We start from the raw sequence: 15343 nt of genomic DNA on the forward strand, positions 1-15343 counted from the left end.
CTCCTCCCACGGCGCGCGTGGCTCCCGCCGGCCCGGCCCGTGAGTGGCGGGGGCGGCAGCCAATAGCAGGGGCGGGGCCGGCGCGGCGGCGGGTCTCCCCGGGAGGGCGGTCCCTGCTGCGGGCTCAGGGCCAGCTGCGGGCGGAGGGAAGGCGGCGAGAGGTGGGGGCTGGAAAGGTGAGAGGGTCCCGGGGAGAGAGCCTCGAGGATGCCGGAAGGCGGCGGTGGGTGGGTGGGGAGCAGGTGCCCGGCAATGAGGGGCTGGGGGCGGAGCGCAGGCTCCGCGCCCCGAGAGTGGAGGGCGCCGGAACGGACCGCTCGTTCCCGGAGGAGACTGGGCAGGAGCCTCCCTGGCGACATGCACCTGCGGTCCCTCCGCCCGTTAGAGCTCCCACTCGCCCTGCGTCCCAGCTCCCACCTCACGGACAGCAGAGCCCGCAGTGGGGGGCCGGGGGTCCTGGGTGCGAGTTCCGTCCTCGTCCGTGGCCTGGGGCCGGTCCCCGCCTCGGTTCGTCTTCGGTACAACGATGGCCGGATGGACAGTCCAGCCAGAGCTGGACAGTCGTGGCCAAGGTGGGCGTCAGGAACTGCTAGCTCCAGGAGCCCGCACCCCTGCCTCTTCTCCTTACTCATCTTGGGGATCCTGGGGTTCTTCTCGGCGGGGAACCCCACGTGAGAGGCGCGTAGAGGGGAGCCCTGCCTCCCGCGGAGTGACTCTGCTTGTCTCTCTGCGGGGCGGGGCAGGCCCTGCTCCCCGCCGGGCGTGTGAAAGGTTCAGCACGTGTCACCCGGGAAGAGCCGGGGGTGGGGGGTCCTTCGCAGGGCTCGGGATGAGGCCGGGGGCCAGGAACGGGAGGTCCCCAGGGGACCTCGGGTGGAGCCTAGCGACCGCGGGGTGGAGCCGAAGCTCCTCCCCCTGAAGAATTAGTTGACCGCCTTTCGGACGCCCGCCCTGCAGGGAGCGACAGCCCAGGCACCCAATCAGGTGCGAGGACGGCTTCGGGCAGGGCTCCCATTGGCTCACTCTGCCCCCAGGGACAGAAGAGACCCTTTAATACTTGCCTGCGGCTTGGCTCCCAGCGGAGCGTCCAGGAGCCGGAGCCATGGGGTGGAGGAGTCTGGGGTAGAAGGGGCCAGGATTTGCTCGCGGCCACACCGCACGTCCTCAGGCGGGCGCTCCGTCGTGGGCTCTGTCCATTCTCACCATGGCCTTCTGGACGCAGCTCATGCTGCTGCTTTGGAAGAATTTCCTGTACCGCAGGAGACAACCGGTAATGCCAGGACTGATGGGACAGGGCGGAGTGGCCGCGGTGCCCCGCGCTGTCCCTCACTTCCCCCACCTCTTCTGTCCCTCCCCCAGGTCCAGCTCTTGGTGGAGTTGCTGTGGCCTCTCTTTCTCTTCTTCATCCTGGTGGCCGTCCGCCACTCCCACCCCCCACTTGAGCACCACGAATGTAAGCCCCCCAAGGACCAGGCTCTTTTTTGAGGGGGGTGGAGGTAGGCAATGGGCCCCCCATCCACAGGGCCCCCAGTAGGGGTCCAAGAGCACAGACTGGGCATCCAGTTAAAGTCTGAGTGAGCGTGCTGTTGGGGAGGCTGTGGACATGGTGGGGACTCTGGCAAGACCCCCCTGCCCGGCATCCCCACAGGCCATTTCCCCAACAAGCCGCTGCCCTCGGCCGGCACCGTTCCTTGGCTCCAGGGTCTCATCTGCAACTTGAACAACACTTGCTTCCCGCAGCCCACGCCCGCCGAGCAGCCGCGCGTCCTCAGCAACTTCCAGGACTCCCTGTGAGCTGGCGGCAGTGGGTGCGGTGGCCCTGGGCATGGGGGTATCTGCTGAGACCCCACCTCCTGCTCCCTCTGTCCCCAGGGTCTCCCGGCTCCTGGCAGATGCCCGCACTGTCCTGGGGGGCCCCAGTACCCACAGAATGCTGGCCAGCCTGGGAAAGCTGATGTCGCTGCTGAGAGCTGCGGGCACAACAGGTGAGGCCGGGCCCTCTGTCTGGCGGGGGGGGGGGGTGCGTTCTGAGCCTCAATCTGCCTGGCTGTGTAATGGGCACAGGGCGGGGCTGCCTCAGGCCAGGCTTTGCCACACTCCTGTGTGTTCTTCCCCCAGCCCAGCATCAGCCAAGCGACCGACGGCAGGACCTCCTGTCCCTGACCACTGAGCTACTGGGGACACTGCTTGGAGAGGTGAGATGCGGTGGTGTGACACCAGGCTGACTCCGGGATGCTGCCCTCAGAAAGTCCCAGGACTTCCCCATCGTGGGGCAGGGGCCTCTGATTCCAGCTTCCAGGCCAGTGCCTGGGCTGTCCCTGGCACCTGGAGTGATGTTCCTCATCCTGTTAGCGCCCAGATAGGCTGTATCCAGCTGGTACAGGTCCGGCCAGCGAGCCCTGAAACGAGTCCGCGTGCCTTGCAGCCTCCACTTCCCTGTTCGTAAAACGGGGTCTAAGAGAGTACAGCCGGCACAGAGCATGGCAAAGTGCTCCACACCTAGTGAGAACTCTGTCAAGGCCAGTGTCACCCGGCTTGCTGTCTTTCTCCCCAGGGGTCCCTGGGGTCTGTGCCTGACCACGCCCAGGAGTCCGTGAGCAGCTTTGTGGAGGCAGCAGAGGACCTGGCCCAGGAGGTAAGAGGCCCCTCACCTTTGCGGACCCTAGCCCGCAAACTGGAAGGGTAGGCTGCAGGTGGGGAGGTGACAGGGCAGCCCGGCGCTTCCCCTGGGTAGGTTTTTGGGGAGCTTGGGCGGAAGGAGAGAGGGAGGTGCTCCTGGCAGGGTGCCTTGCCCTGGTTAGGCTCAGAACTGGCTACCAGCATCGTCTGGTGACCTCTCTGTAGCTCCTGGCACTGCCCAGCCTGGTGGAGCTACGGGCACTGCTGCGGAGACCTCAAGGAGCAGGTGGACCCCTGGAGGCTGTGTCCGAGGCCCTCTGCAGTGCCCGGGGGCCTAGTATCCCCGGGGGGCCCTCCCTCAACTGGTACGAGGCCAGCCACCTGAAGGAGTTGGTGGGGCAGGAGCCAGCAGCAGCCCAGCCCGACCACGGCCTGAGTGAGTGAGCCACCGACCTCTGCTCCCGGTCTGGGAAGTGGGCCATTGGGAGTGGAGGCAGGACCTCATGGTGCCCCTGCCCCAGGCCCTGCTTGTGCTGAGCTTGTGGGGTCCCTGGAATCTCACCCACTGTCCCGCCTGCTCTGGAGGCGTCTGAAGCCGCTGGTCCTGGGCAAAGTGCTGTTTACACCCAACACTGCCTTCACCAGGCAGCTCATGGCCCAGGTAAGGGCAGGAGGGGTCCTGGGCCCCGCCCCCAGCCCAGGGAGCACGGGCGAGGCCAGAGGGAGGGCCCTGCCCCCGAGGCTCCCTGAGGTGGGCTGTGGAAGCAGGGTTTTGAAGGAGCTAGAGTCTGCCAGGTGGCAGGGAGAGGGACAGCGTGGGCTGGGGGTCAGAGGTGCCGTGGAGACAGAGGAAGCCGCGGGGGAGGGGGGAGGTCTTCGGAGGAGATGAGAGTCCCAGGAGGGCTGCCCCCTCCCCAGGTGAACCGGACCTTCCAGGAGCTGGCTCTGCTGAAGGACGTCCAGGAGGTGTGGGGTGCGCTGGGACCCCAGCTCTTTGACTTCCTGAATGACAGCACGAACCTGGCGATGATGCAGGTCCGCAGATGGAGGCCAGCTGGCAGACTCGCCCCCAGCCTCCCCCGGCACTTCCTCCCTGCCCAAGATGTGGGCGGAGAGCAGGGCAGGGCCTCCAGGGCAGGTGTGAGCAGGCGGGATGAGAGGAGGAGTGATCCGCCCAGAGCGCCCTGTGCCGACTCCCCCTCCCTCACCCCTCCCCAGAGGCTCCTGCGAGCTGGGGACAGAGGAAGGACGCGGCCGGGGGGATCCGGAGGTCAGGCCCAGGCCAAGGCCCTGCTGGCCTTTCTGGACCCCCACGGGGAAGGCTACACCTGGCGGGAGGCCCATGCCGACGTGGGCCACGTGGTGGGCATGCTGGGCCGCGTGGTGGAGGTGAGGGGCCGACCTCTGGGGAGCTCTGTCTGGTGGTGAGGAAGGGCCCGACCTGTGGTGATCCAAGGGCGGAGGCCAGCCCAGGGAGGGGGACCAGACTGGGGCGGTGGCTCCTCCTAGGAAAGCCTGAGGATGGACACGGCCTGGGCCTTGCGGGGACCTGATGGAGCTGGGCTCCGCCCCAGGCTCCGAGGGAGGAGCCCTGCCCGACCCCTCCTCCCCCACGCCGGGGCCCTCCCCCAGTGTGTCACCCTGGACAAGCTGGAGGTGGCACCCTCAGAGGCCGCCCTGGTGGCACGGGCGCTGGAGCTGCTGGCAGAGCGCCGCTTCTGGGCCGGCATCGTCTTCCTGGGGCCTGAGGAACGTCGGGACCTTGCACAGCCCCGGGGTCCTGGCCACGTGCGGGTCAAGATCCGCATGGACATCGATGCTGTCACAAGAACCAACAAGATCAGGGACAGGTGTGGGCGGGGCCAGTGTGGGCGGGGCTTGGGGGCCATCGGGTCTAGGGGAGACCGGGATGCGCAGAGGCGGGCGGATGGGGGGGATGGGGGGATGAGGGGGGAGCCTTGGACCAGCTGGGGTCTGCAGTGGGTGGGGCACGGGCTTCTCCCTGCAGCCGACCGCCGCGCCCCCTGCAGGTTCTGGGACCCCGGCCCGGCCGCCGACCCCTTGACGGACCTGCGCTACGTGTGGGGTGGCTTCGTGTACCTGCAGGACCTGCTGGAGCGCGCGGCGGTGCGTGTGCTCAGCGGCCGCGAGCCCCGGGCCCGCCTCTTCCTGCAGCAGATGCCGTACCCCTGCTTCGTGGATGACGCGTGAGCGCCCGCCCGCACGCCCCCCCCCCCAGGCGACACGTCTCAGGCTGGGACCCGACGCGTGCCGTCGGGCTGCCAGCCGCCGCTCGAGCGGGACCTCTCCCTGTGCCCGGGAGCGGGCGGGGCTGGGGCCGCTGCGGGGTCTCTGGCCGCCCGCTCAGCCGCCCCCTGCCTCAGGTTCCTGCGCGTCCTGAGCCGGTCGCTGCCGCTCTTCCTGACGCTGGCCTGGATCTACTCGGTGGCGCTGACGGTGAAGGCGGTGGTGCGCGAGAAGGAAGCCAGGCTGCGCGGCACCATGCAGGCCATGGGGCTGGGCCGCGCCGTGCTCTGGCTCGGCTGGTTCCTCAGCTGCCTGGCGCCCTTCCTGCTCAGCACCGCGCTGCTCGTGCTGGTGCTCAAGGTGCGCGCACCGCAGCCTCGCCGGCCGCGGGGCGGGAGCGCGCGCACGATCGCAGGCCAGGGGCGCCCGGCGGAGGCGCGCGCCCCAGGCCGTCCCGCAGCCTGACCCAGGCTGTCTTGTCTGTGGCCCCTGCAGCTCGGGGACATCCTCCCCTACAGCCACCCGGCCGTGGTCTTCCTGTTCCTGGCGGCTTTCGCCGTGGCCACCGTGGTCCAGAGCTTCCTTCTGACCGCCTTCTTCTCCCGCGCCAACCTGGCGGCGGCCTGCGGAGGCCTCGCCTACTTCGTGCTCTACCTGCCCTATGTGCTGTGCGTGGCCTGGCGGGACCAGCTGCCTGCGGGTGGTCTGGTGGCTGCGGTGAGACCCGGGCTGGGCCGAGGGCCGGGGCGCGCTGGGCGGGGCCCCTCACTAACGCACCTGCCCCCTCCGCAGAGCCTTCTGTCTCCTGTGGCCTTTGGGTTCGGCTGCGAGAGCCTGGCGCTGCTGGAGGAGCAGGGCGAGGGCGCGCAGTGGCACAACATGGGCACTGGGCCTGCGGCCGACGTCTTCAGCTTGGCGCAGGTTTCTGGCATTCTGCTGCTGGATGCCGCGCTCTATGGCCTCGCCACCTGGTACCTCGAGGCCGTCTACCCAGGTGGGCCCTAAGGGCGGGGTAGGGACTCCTCCAGAGCCTGCGGCAGGGAGGCGGGGCTGAGGGGCGTGGTGGGGGCGGAGCTGAGGGGCCTTTTGGTACCTGGAGGCGAGGCAGGTGAGAGGGTGGTGCCCCACCCCTGCATCCAGGCCCACGTGGCCGCATCGGAGGGATGGCCTGAGGCGGGCAGATGGGGTCTCCTGCCTGCATGCCCCGGTGCCAGGCGTATGGCCAGAAGGCGGCACTCCATGGGCTCAAGAGGCAACTGAGCACCGCTCCCCTCCAGGCCAGTACGGGATCCCCAAACCATGGAACTTTCCCTTTCGGAGGAGCTATTGGTTTGGAGCTCGTTCTCCCAAGGGTTCCTCCCCACCTGCCACCCCGAAGGACCCAAAAGGTGAGGCACAAAGGGACCTAACAGCCGCTTCCCTGTCCCTATCCCCCTAGTCCTGTAAAGACCCACGGTCCTGCAAACCCCAATCCTCTGGCTATCTCCATCTACCCGGGCTCCCCGGGTTGCCCCTAGTCCCTGAAGACTGCAGCCTGATAGGTCACTGACTCTACGGACCGGCTTTCATGGCCTCACAGGTCCACCAGACCCCCCCCAACCTCCGCCCCTCCCCCAGCCTAGGGCTCCCACGGTTGAGCCTTCTGTCCTTCCACAGTGCTGATGGAAGAGGTACCCCCGGGCCTGATCCCAGGAGTCTCCATACGGGGCCTGGAGAAGCACTTTCCCGGCAACCCGCAGCCGGCCCTGCGGGGGCTCAGCCTGGACTTCTACCAGGGCCAGATCACTGCCTTGCTGGGCCACAATGGAGCCGGCAAGACGACCACACTGTGAGCAGCCTACGCGCTCCTACTCGCCCCCCACTGAGCCTCAGTTTGCACATCTGCTCAATGGGAGAGGCATCTGGGTCTCTACCAGTGGGGCAGGACCCCCAGTTCATTCTGGGTACACAATAGGCAGGTAACCTATGGGCTCCAAGCCTCAGTTTCCCTCCTCTGCAAAGTGGAGGCATGTGGTAGGTGCTATGGTAGTAGGTGCCTTCTGAGTGCTTTGGCCCCTTCTCTGGGGGTCTCCGTTTCCTCCTCTGAGACCCCTGCATCCCCAGGTCCATCCTGAGTGGCCTCTTTCCCCCAACCCGGGGCTCCGCCTGCATCCTGGGCTATGATGTCCAGTCCAGCATGGAAGCCATCCGGCCCCACCTGGGCGTCTGCCCGCAGTACAACGTGCTGTTTGACATGTGGGTCTCAGAGGGCTTGGGGTGTGGCTTGGGAGGAGGCTGGGTGCTCTTGGGACTCTGCCTGCCACAGGGGCCGCTGTGTTCTCTCTGACTGCAGGCTGACCGTGGATGAGCACATCTGGTTCTACGGGCGGCTGAAGGGTCTGAGTGCGGCTGCTGTGCGCCCCGAGCAGGCCCGTCTCCTGCAGGATGTGGGGCTCGTCCCCAAGTCTGGGGCCCAGACACGCCACCTCTCTGGTGAGCCTAGCCCAGGGAGGAGCCTCCAGGGGGGCCGAGATGAGGCTGGGGGAGGGGAGTGGAGTCGTTATTCCAAGGGTGGAGTGAGGCCAGAGGACACGCCGATCTGGGGGACCCAGAGGGTGGGGAAAGGGGCCTGAAGACAGCAGCCCTGCCCGAGACAGTGGGGGCGTCATGCTGGGACACCCACCCCTGTCTCTGCCCACCCAGGCGGGATGCAGAGGAAGCTCTCAGTGGCCATCGCCTTTGTGGGTGGCTCCCGGGTCGTGATCCTAGATGAGCCCACAGCTGGTGTGGACCCTGCTTCCCGGCGCAGCATTTGGGAGCTGCTGCTCAAATACCGGGAAGGTAAGAGTCAGGAGGCCCAAGGTCCCCCTGGATTCTGTTCCAGGGACCAGAAAGTTTCCAATGAAAAAGTGCTTGGAATAGGGTTTTGAGGGATGGATAGGAGTTGGATGCACGGGGCAGGCAACTCCTGGCAGTGGCCACAGCTTGGGCAAAGACTTCACATACTGGTGGTGTACGTGGCTGGGGTTGCTGTTGCCCAGGTCGCACACTGATCCTTTCCACCCACCACCTGGATGAGGCAGAGCTGCTAGGAGACCGTGTGGCTGTGGTGGCGGGAGGCCGCTTGTGCTGCTGCGGTTCCCCGCTCTTCCTGCGCCGTCACCTCGGCTCCGGCTACTATCTGACGTTGGTGAAGGCTCCCGTGTCCCTGGCCGCCAGCAGCAAGGTGAGGGCTGGAGCTGCCCTCTGAGCTGTGACCACCACCGCTCCAGCCCCAGTGGCCGTGGCAGCTGGTGCCCCTCTGCCCACAGGGGAAGCCGGACCTGGAGGAGAGCGTAGATGCCGGGCAGAAGAGGGAGCCGGTCAGCTGGGGTGGCACAGCTGGTGAGACCTGGCGGGTGCTCCTCAGGGAAGGGCCAGGGCAGCGGGCTCCCTGACTGCTACCTGGACCCTTGACCTTGGACCCTGACTTGGACCCGAATCCTGGCCCCTGCCTTTAACCCAGCCTTGGCTACCACTGACCCCTGACCGCATGTGGACTTCTGGCCCCACCTCAGGTCCCCTTGCCCTTGGTGGCTCACCCTAACCTCCCCGGCCTGCGGAGATGGGCTTCTCAGGGACCAGCCCTACCCCGTCCCCAAGGAGAGCGGCCGCCTACGGCGCCAGCGCCCTTGACGGGCTGCTGTCCCTTGTGCCGCCCTGCCCACCAGGTGTGTCCGGGCTGCTGTCCCTTGTGCAGCAGCTGGTGCCCGGGGCGCGGCTGGTGAGGGAGCTGCCCCATGAGCTGGTGCTAGTGCTGCCCTACGGGGGTGCTGTGGATGGCAGCTTTGCCAGGCTTTTCTGGGAAGTGGACCAGCGGCTGGAGGAGCTGGGGCTGGCCGGCTACGGGATCTCGGACACCAGCCTGGAAGAGGTGCGGGTGCTGGAGGGAGGGCTGCCTGGAGGAGGAGCAGCCTTGGAGGGAGGAGGAGAGGCCTGCTCAGGGTTGTCAGCCCGTCCCAGGGAAGAGGAGGGGCACCTGCAGGGGACCAGAGGCTGGGAGCCTCCTCGGGAGGCCTGGGGACCCATAGTGTCTTAGGAGTGGGTGGCTCTCTGCTGTGGGGACCCAGGCTGAGCTCCTCCTCTGTGTCCCCAGATCTTCCTGAAGGTGGTACAAGATTGTGCTGCGGCCACAGACCTGGAGGATGCGGCCACAGGTCCCTGCCCTTGACCCCTAACCCCAGTCCAGAGTTGCACTTGACTTTAGGTCAAGTCCCCATCCTTGGTGCGGTCTGACCCAAGGCAGAGCCTTGACCTCCACCCCTCATTCCTGACCCCTCTGCCTGTGACCCTTGACCTTGACTCAGAGCCTAGGCTGAACGGTAGCCCTGGAGCCTGACCCTCACCCCTGCCGGCCCCACAGGGGGTAGCCACAGGCAGCACCCAGGCCCAGGCCGCACTCGCCCAGATGTGACCACACAGCTCAAGATCCAACCTGAGGAGTCCATCTCGGAAGACGGGGAGCGTGGTGAGCTATCCCGCCCTGATCCGGGGGCCCCTCCCTGGCCACTATGGCGGGAGCACTGACCCCCCCCATCCCCCCACAGCTCTGTCTGCCCCAGAGACACAGGCCCTGCGGGGCTCTGCACAGCCCCGGATGTGGGGCTGGGCACTGACCCGCCAACAGCTCCGGGCCCTGCTTCTCAAGCGCTTTCTGCTTGCCCGCCGCAGCCGCCGTGGCCTGTTTGCACAGGTGAGGGGGGCTGGGCCCCAGAGAGCACGTGGGAGACCTGGGGGGGCCTGGTATCTGCGACGGTCGCCCGCTCAGGGACCTCATCTGACTGGTTAACCCCAGAAGTCTCCCCCAGTCTGAGCACCTTTACTGAGAGTAGTGGGGAGCCGTGGATGGTTCTAGAGCAGGAGCAAGGAAGGACACCGGCAAGCCTGGAGGGGGCGGCAGGGAGGCAGCTGACGGGCCTGTCCTCCAGGTCGTGCTGCCTGCCCTCTTTGTGGGGCTGGCGCTGGTGTGCAGTCTCATCGTGCCTCCTTTCGGACACTACCCGGCTCTGCGACTCAGTCCCAGCATGTACGGTGCCCAGGTGTCCTTCTTCAGGTGGGTATAGACCGGAGGGGCCTGGAGCCTGGCGGGCCAGGGGCACGGACCTGACTCTGAGCCGCGCCCCACAGTGACGACGCTCCTGGGAACCCGGAGCGCGCCCGCCTGCTGGAGATGCTGCTGGAGGAGGCAGGGCTGGAGGCCCCCCCGGGGAACGGCTCTGCCAGGTGGGGCCCGTCGGCCTGAACCTCGTCCCTCTGGGGCCCCAGGTTGTCTCTCCGGGCCTCGGCCAGTCGGCCTTGAGGGTGTTAGGAGCACCCCGGGTCCACCTGGGAGCTGGAGCGACCACGTCTCCGAGCCTGTGGAAGGCTCGGTGCCCACAGCCCTCCCCCCTCCCCAGGATGCGCGAGTGCCCAGCGCCCGCTGTCTGCCGGTTTTGGGTGCCTGAAGTGCCCGTGGGTGTTGCTGAGGTCCTGACCAGCGGAAACTGGACCCCGGAGTCCCCGTCCCCAGCCTGCCGGTGCAGCCAGCCCGGTGCCCGGCGCCTGCTGCCCGACTGCCCTGCTGCGGCGGGTGGTCCCCCCCCGCCCCAGGCGCTGGCCGGCTCTGGGGAGGTGGTGCAGAACCTGACAGGCCGGAACCTGTCCGACTTCCTGGTGAAGACCTACCCGCGCCTGGTCAGGCAGGGGTGAGCGCTTGGGCCCCCAAGCCAGGAGGTCAGGGCGGGGGGCCTCCCCTCACTTCTGCCTCTGCGGCCCCCCAGCATCGTGCGCCGCGTCTGCCCCACTCCCATCGCCCAGCCCGAATCTGCCTTTCTGCCTCTCCTGCAGCCTGAAGACCAAGAAGTGGGTGAACGAGGTCAGGTGAGGAGGGCCCCATCCCTGCGCGCTCCGCCCGCCCCACCCCCAGGCCTTCACCTGCTACCCCCTGCCCCACCGCCCCACAGGTATGGGGGCTTCTCCCTGGGGGGCCGAGACCCAGGCCTGCCCTCGGGCCAGGAGGTGAGTCGCTCGGTGGAGCAGCTGCGGGTGCTGCTGGACCCCGCGCCGGGCGGGGCCCTCGACCGCATCCTGAACAGCCTCGCCGTGTGGGCTCACAGCCTCGACGCAGAGGACAGTCTCAAGGTGGGCCGCGGGCGCCACGGGCTGCTGGCTGGGGGACCAGGCACATTGCCTGCGCCCTGACCGCTGGGCCCTGCCCGCCCCTAGATCTGGTTCAACAACAAGGGCTGGCACGCCATGGTCGCCTTTCTCAACAGAGCCAACAACGCCATCCTCCGCGCCCAGCTGCCCCCGGGCCCTGCCCGCCGCGCCCACAGCATCACCACGCTCAACCACCCCCTGAACCTCACCAAGCAGCAGCTGTCGGAGGCTGCGCTGTGCGTGCCCCCCTCCTCCCATGCACATCCCCCTCCTCCCCTGTGCACACCCCCCTTCCTCCCGTGCGCGTCCCCTTCCCCCTGTGCGCACCCCCCTCCTCCCATGCACACCCCTTTTCTTCTGTGCACTCTCCCCTGCTGAGCTGCCCAGTTATCCTGAGCAGAGGGAGCTAGAATGGGACTCTGACCCACTCTTGCTGTGCATATAGGCCTGGGGAACAAGACCCCATCAGGCTCAGTGGGCTCCAGGCTCCCCAGACAGCCCACGTAGCTCTTCCCTAAATGGTTCCACTCATCTCCCTGACCAGGTCATGGACCTCTGTCCCCTCAGGGTTGGGCAGAGCTCTCTGAACAGCCCCTGCACCCTTGCCCACAGGATGGCCTCATCGGTGGACGTGCTTGTCTCCATCTGTGTGGTGTTTGCCATGTCTTTCGTCCCAGCCAGCTTCACCCTCATTCTCATAGAGGAGCGCATCACCCGGGCCAAACACCTGCAGTTTATGGGGGGCCTGCCTCCCACTCTTTACTGGCTCGGCAACTTCCTCTGGGACATGGTGCGGGGAATGCTTGGAGGGGTGGGGATCTGGCCGCCTCTCACCACTGCCCCTTTCTGGCCCCTTCTGGTCAGGCCCTTGTCCAGGATGGCCTGGGTGCCGTCTTGGGGCAGGTGGAGACTTTGTGTCCTGCCACCAGAAGCACAGGGAGGTTGGGATGGGCCACCGGGATGAGGATGGCAGTTGCCGCTCTTGCAGACTGAGGGCAGCGGTCACCATCTCCAATGCAGTGTAACTACTTGGTGTCAGCGTGCGTCGTCGTGCTCATCTTCCTGGCCTTCCAGCAGAGGGCGTACGTGGCCCCTGCCAACCTGCCGGCCCTCCTGCTGCTGTTACTGCTCTACGGGTGAGGCCTCCCCAGGGCCCCAGGGCCGAGTCTTACTGACCGCGCCCCCCCGCCGGCACCTAATACTGTCAAGGGGCACCGGACTCCATACCAGCTCCCAGGGAGACAACGTGCTGGTCTGAGCTGAGCCCAAGCCTAATCTAAGCTAACAATGTGCCAAGGTGGCCTTAAAAGCCCATCTCCACACCAACTGGCCCCCCCCCATTAGCAGCGGGACGATGGGAGGGCAGCTCCCTATTCCTCTTAGAGCTGCCTAGCCTCCGATCATGTGGTCACCGGTGGCTCCTGTGACCCCGCAGCTGGTCGATCACGCCGCTCATGTACCCTGCCTCCTTCTTCTTCTCCGTGCCCAGCACGGCCTACGTGGTGCTCACCTGTGTCAACCTCTTCATCGGCATCAATGGCAGCATGGCCACCTTCGTGCTCGAGCTCTTCTCTGATCAGGTGTGGCCCTGCCCCAGGCTGGGACTGGGTTGGGGCGTTGGCCTCAGCCCTGAGCCACGTCCCTTGTCCTGTCCCCGAGCAGAAGCTGCAGGACGTCAGCCGGATCCTGAGACAGGTCTTCCTGATCTTCCCCCACTTCTGCCTGGGCCGGGGGCTCATCGACATGGTGCGGAACCAGGCCATGGCTGATGCCTTTGAGCGCTTGGGTGAGAATATCCCTCTAGGTGGGGAAGTGCCAGCCGAGTCAGTTACACGGGGTAGGGCAAACAGCAGCCCCAGGACAAGAACTAGACATCTTAGGTGGCTCCAACTTTGAGTCAAGTTAGAAGTACAGAAAGCAGCCATAAAAACTAATTCTGTCTTGGGTCATATCACGAGAGGTCCAAGGCACTAAATAAAGGAGATGAAGATAGGACTGTTTTCTAGGTCAGCTGGAGTGCAGTTGAGGGAACCATCCCATTCTTGGTCCTTTTTCTAAAGAACTCAAGGTGACTGGGATGGGGAGGAGCCCAGAAGCCAACTCCACCCCCTCATGACCTAATTCCTCCTTTACTTATTTGCTTGACAGATCACAAGTAGGCAGAGAGGCAGGCAGAGAGAGGGGGGGAAGCAGACTTCCTGCAGAGCAGAGAGCCCGATGAAGGGCTTGACCCCAGGACCCTGAGATCATGAGCCAAGTTGAAGGCAGAGGCTTAACCCACTGAGCCCCCCAGGCGCCCCCTAATTCCTCCTTCTTATCCCCACAGGAGATGGGCAGTTCCAGTCACCCTTGCGCTGGGAGGTGGTCGGCAAGAATCTCTTGGCCATGGCGGTGCAGGGGCCGCTCTTCCTCCTGTCCACGCTCCTGCTGCAGCATGGCGGACGCCTCTTGCCACAGTCAGTGGGGCTCGGGGGTGGGGGGTGGGAGGGGCCGGGGCCAGCTCTGGGCTCACAGACATCTCTGTCCTCAGACCCCAGCCCGGGTCGCTGCACCCCCTGGGGGACGAGGATGACGACGTGGCCCGAGAGCGGGAACGGGTGGTCCAAGGCGACACCCAGGGGGACGTGTTGGTGCTGAGAGACCTGACCAAGGTGGGTGCAGAATGCTGGGTTTGGGGGTTCCCCCGGCCCACCCACCTTTCTCAGGGCCCTGAATTCCCCCCAGGTGTACCATGGGCAGAGGACACCAGCGGTCGACCGCCTGTGCCTGGGGATCCCCCCTGGTGAGGTGAGGGCCCAGGGCAGAGGTCCCGGGGCAGGGGCCGTGAGCGGCTGCCCCACAGTGTACCTGCCCCCCGCTTACTGAACACCTGGTCTGCACCTGCCGCCCTTTGCTGAGCGACGGCTGACAGCCGACATTTGAGTTCCTACTTTGTGCCAGTGCACTCTCAGCAAGCACCCACTGCATGCTTCCCTTTCTTGAGACCTACTGTGTGCGGGAAGGTATTAGAGAGCCTCTACTGAGATGCACCAAATTATTACTGCGCACCGGGGTGCCCACGCATGCGCCACTAACCTTAGTCAAGCCCCTGCCATGGGTCAGTGGTGGAGGACCAAGTCTCGTGCTGAGCCCGTGTCTATACATGTATACAGGGGAGTGCCGAATGCCCCCTCGGTGAGGGTCGACTTCTGGCAAGCCTAACGGTACTTAGGGAGCCCCTGTTGCAAACGGACCTGTAGCAAGCGCCTGCTCACAGCCGGCGTTTATCAGGCCCGCGCCTGGTACCATTCACCTTCCAGACCTGCGATGGCCAGCGGGTGTGCTGAGAGCCGGGTCTCGGCCACCTGCCTGGGGCCAGCACAGCCCTGCAAATGCACGGGGGCCTGGTGCTGGTCACTGCCGCTGTGCTTTCTCCAGCGCCTGGTGCGCGCCGGCCAACCGCTCTACCCGGGGCGGGGGCGCCCCCCAGCCCGAGCGCTGCGCCCCCCCGTGGCGGGAGGCGTTCCCAAGTCTCCGGCCCCGCTACTAACGGAGCGCTTGCTGTGCGCGTTCTTTACGGGACACCTACCCGGTACCGGTGTTGGTGAACTACAGCCACCCTTCCCTGCCATGCGACAGCTTTACGGCCACCTGCATAGCCCAGTGCCGCTCCCAGGGGTCCCCCTTGCTCACAGCCCTCATGCAGACACTGGGACACCCCCCCCCCCCGGGAATTAGCAGCACCAGGACAGAGCTGGGGCCTTGCTGAGTGCCGTCTGTGGGGCACCCGCAGTGTTTCGGTCTGCTGGGAGTGAATGGAGCTGGGAAAACCTCCACATTCCGCATGGTGACTGGGGACACGCTACCCAGCGGTGGGGAGGCCACACTGGCAGGCCACAGGTGAGGGGGCTTGGGTGGGGGTGGGGGTGGCCCCCAGCCTCGTCGGCCCCCACCCCGTCCTCTCCCAAGCAGGGACTGTGCTTCAACAGCGCAGGCGTGTCCCGCCGGCCCTGAGCCCCGTGTCCTCACAACACGGCATGTGGTCTGCGCTCTGCCTCTTACCCTATGCCTCTTAGCATAGCGATCCAGGGTGCGTGGCCCCGAGGCCTCTGCCCCCGACCCCCAGCGTGGCCCAGGCCAAGCCAGTTCCCTGAGCCCCCGGTCCCCTCCCCCAGTGTGGCCCGGGAGCCGGCGTCTGCGCACCGCCACATGGGTTACTGCCCTCAGTCGGATGCCATCTTCGAGCTGCTGACGGGCCGCCAGCACCTGGAGCTGTTCGCGCGCCTACGCGGTGTTCCCGAGACGCAGGTTGCCCAGGTGACTCCCCCCCCCCCCCCCCCCC

At 66.4% G+C, this 15343-nt stretch overlaps 1 protein-coding gene across 12 annotated transcripts in view; it reads left to right on the forward strand.

Moving 5' to 3' along the window:
* The first annotated feature begins 89 nt into the window (after positions 1 to 89).
* The window catches only part of ABCA7 (ATP binding cassette subfamily A member 7), a 17289-nt gene continuing 2035 nt past the window's right edge, over positions 90 to 15343 (forward strand). For 2 of the 12 annotated variants that reach the window (XM_059388444.1, XM_059388449.1), the window contains exons 1-42: positions 90 to 176; positions 1035 to 1270; positions 1360 to 1453; positions 1649 to 1790; positions 1873 to 1985; positions 2119 to 2195; positions 2555 to 2635; positions 2845 to 3055; positions 3141 to 3280; positions 3538 to 3757; positions 3838 to 4008; positions 4289 to 4469; positions 4650 to 4826; positions 5004 to 5226; positions 5362 to 5583; positions 5659 to 5860; positions 6144 to 6254; positions 6523 to 6694; positions 6970 to 7101; positions 7199 to 7338; positions 7549 to 7686; positions 7887 to 8071; positions 8157 to 8229; positions 8556 to 8758; positions 8981 to 9041; positions 9248 to 9352; positions 9432 to 9577; positions 9813 to 9937; positions 10012 to 10107; positions 10281 to 10568; positions 10711 to 10743; positions 10827 to 11004; positions 11089 to 11258; positions 11635 to 11812; positions 12043 to 12158; positions 12458 to 12602; positions 12685 to 12808; positions 13349 to 13478; positions 13553 to 13673; positions 13747 to 13809; positions 14795 to 14901; positions 15177 to 15318. In XM_059388444.1, coding sequence (XP_059244427.1) covers positions 1205 to 1270; positions 1360 to 1453; positions 1649 to 1790; positions 1873 to 1985; positions 2119 to 2195; positions 2555 to 2635; positions 2845 to 3055; positions 3141 to 3280; positions 3538 to 3757; positions 3838 to 4008; positions 4289 to 4469; positions 4650 to 4826; positions 5004 to 5226; positions 5362 to 5583; positions 5659 to 5860; positions 6144 to 6254; positions 6523 to 6694; positions 6970 to 7101; positions 7199 to 7338; positions 7549 to 7686; positions 7887 to 8071; positions 8157 to 8229; positions 8556 to 8758; positions 8981 to 9041; positions 9248 to 9352; positions 9432 to 9577; positions 9813 to 9937; positions 10012 to 10107; positions 10281 to 10568; positions 10711 to 10743; positions 10827 to 11004; positions 11089 to 11258; positions 11635 to 11812; positions 12043 to 12158; positions 12458 to 12602; positions 12685 to 12808; positions 13349 to 13478; positions 13553 to 13673; positions 13747 to 13809; positions 14795 to 14901; positions 15177 to 15318 — 5802 coding nt within the window. In that variant the 5' untranslated portion in view covers positions 90 to 176; positions 1035 to 1204. Of the gene's footprint in view, positions 177 to 1034; positions 1271 to 1359; positions 1454 to 1648; positions 1791 to 1872; positions 1986 to 2118; positions 2196 to 2554; positions 2636 to 2844; positions 3056 to 3140; positions 3281 to 3537; positions 3758 to 3837; positions 4009 to 4251; positions 4470 to 4627; positions 4827 to 5003; positions 5227 to 5361; positions 5584 to 5658; positions 5861 to 6143; positions 6255 to 6522; positions 6695 to 6969; positions 7102 to 7198; positions 7339 to 7548; positions 7687 to 7886; positions 8072 to 8156; positions 8230 to 8555; positions 8759 to 8980; positions 9042 to 9247; positions 9353 to 9431; positions 9578 to 9812; positions 9938 to 10011; positions 10108 to 10280; positions 10569 to 10710; positions 10744 to 10826; positions 11005 to 11088; positions 11259 to 11634; positions 11813 to 12042; positions 12159 to 12457; positions 12603 to 12684; positions 12809 to 13348; positions 13479 to 13552; positions 13674 to 13746; positions 13810 to 14794; positions 14902 to 15176; positions 15319 to 15343 lie in introns of those variants that run through there. The other 10 variants (XM_059388445.1, XM_059388447.1, XM_059388448.1 and 7 more) reach the window with 10 other exon arrangements.

This window comes from Mustela nigripes, chromosome 2 (assembly GCF_022355385.1).
Source record: "Mustela nigripes isolate SB6536 chromosome 2, MUSNIG.SB6536, whole genome shotgun sequence".
NCBI classification, from domain to species: domain Eukaryota; kingdom Metazoa; phylum Chordata; class Mammalia; order Carnivora; family Mustelidae; genus Mustela; species Mustela nigripes.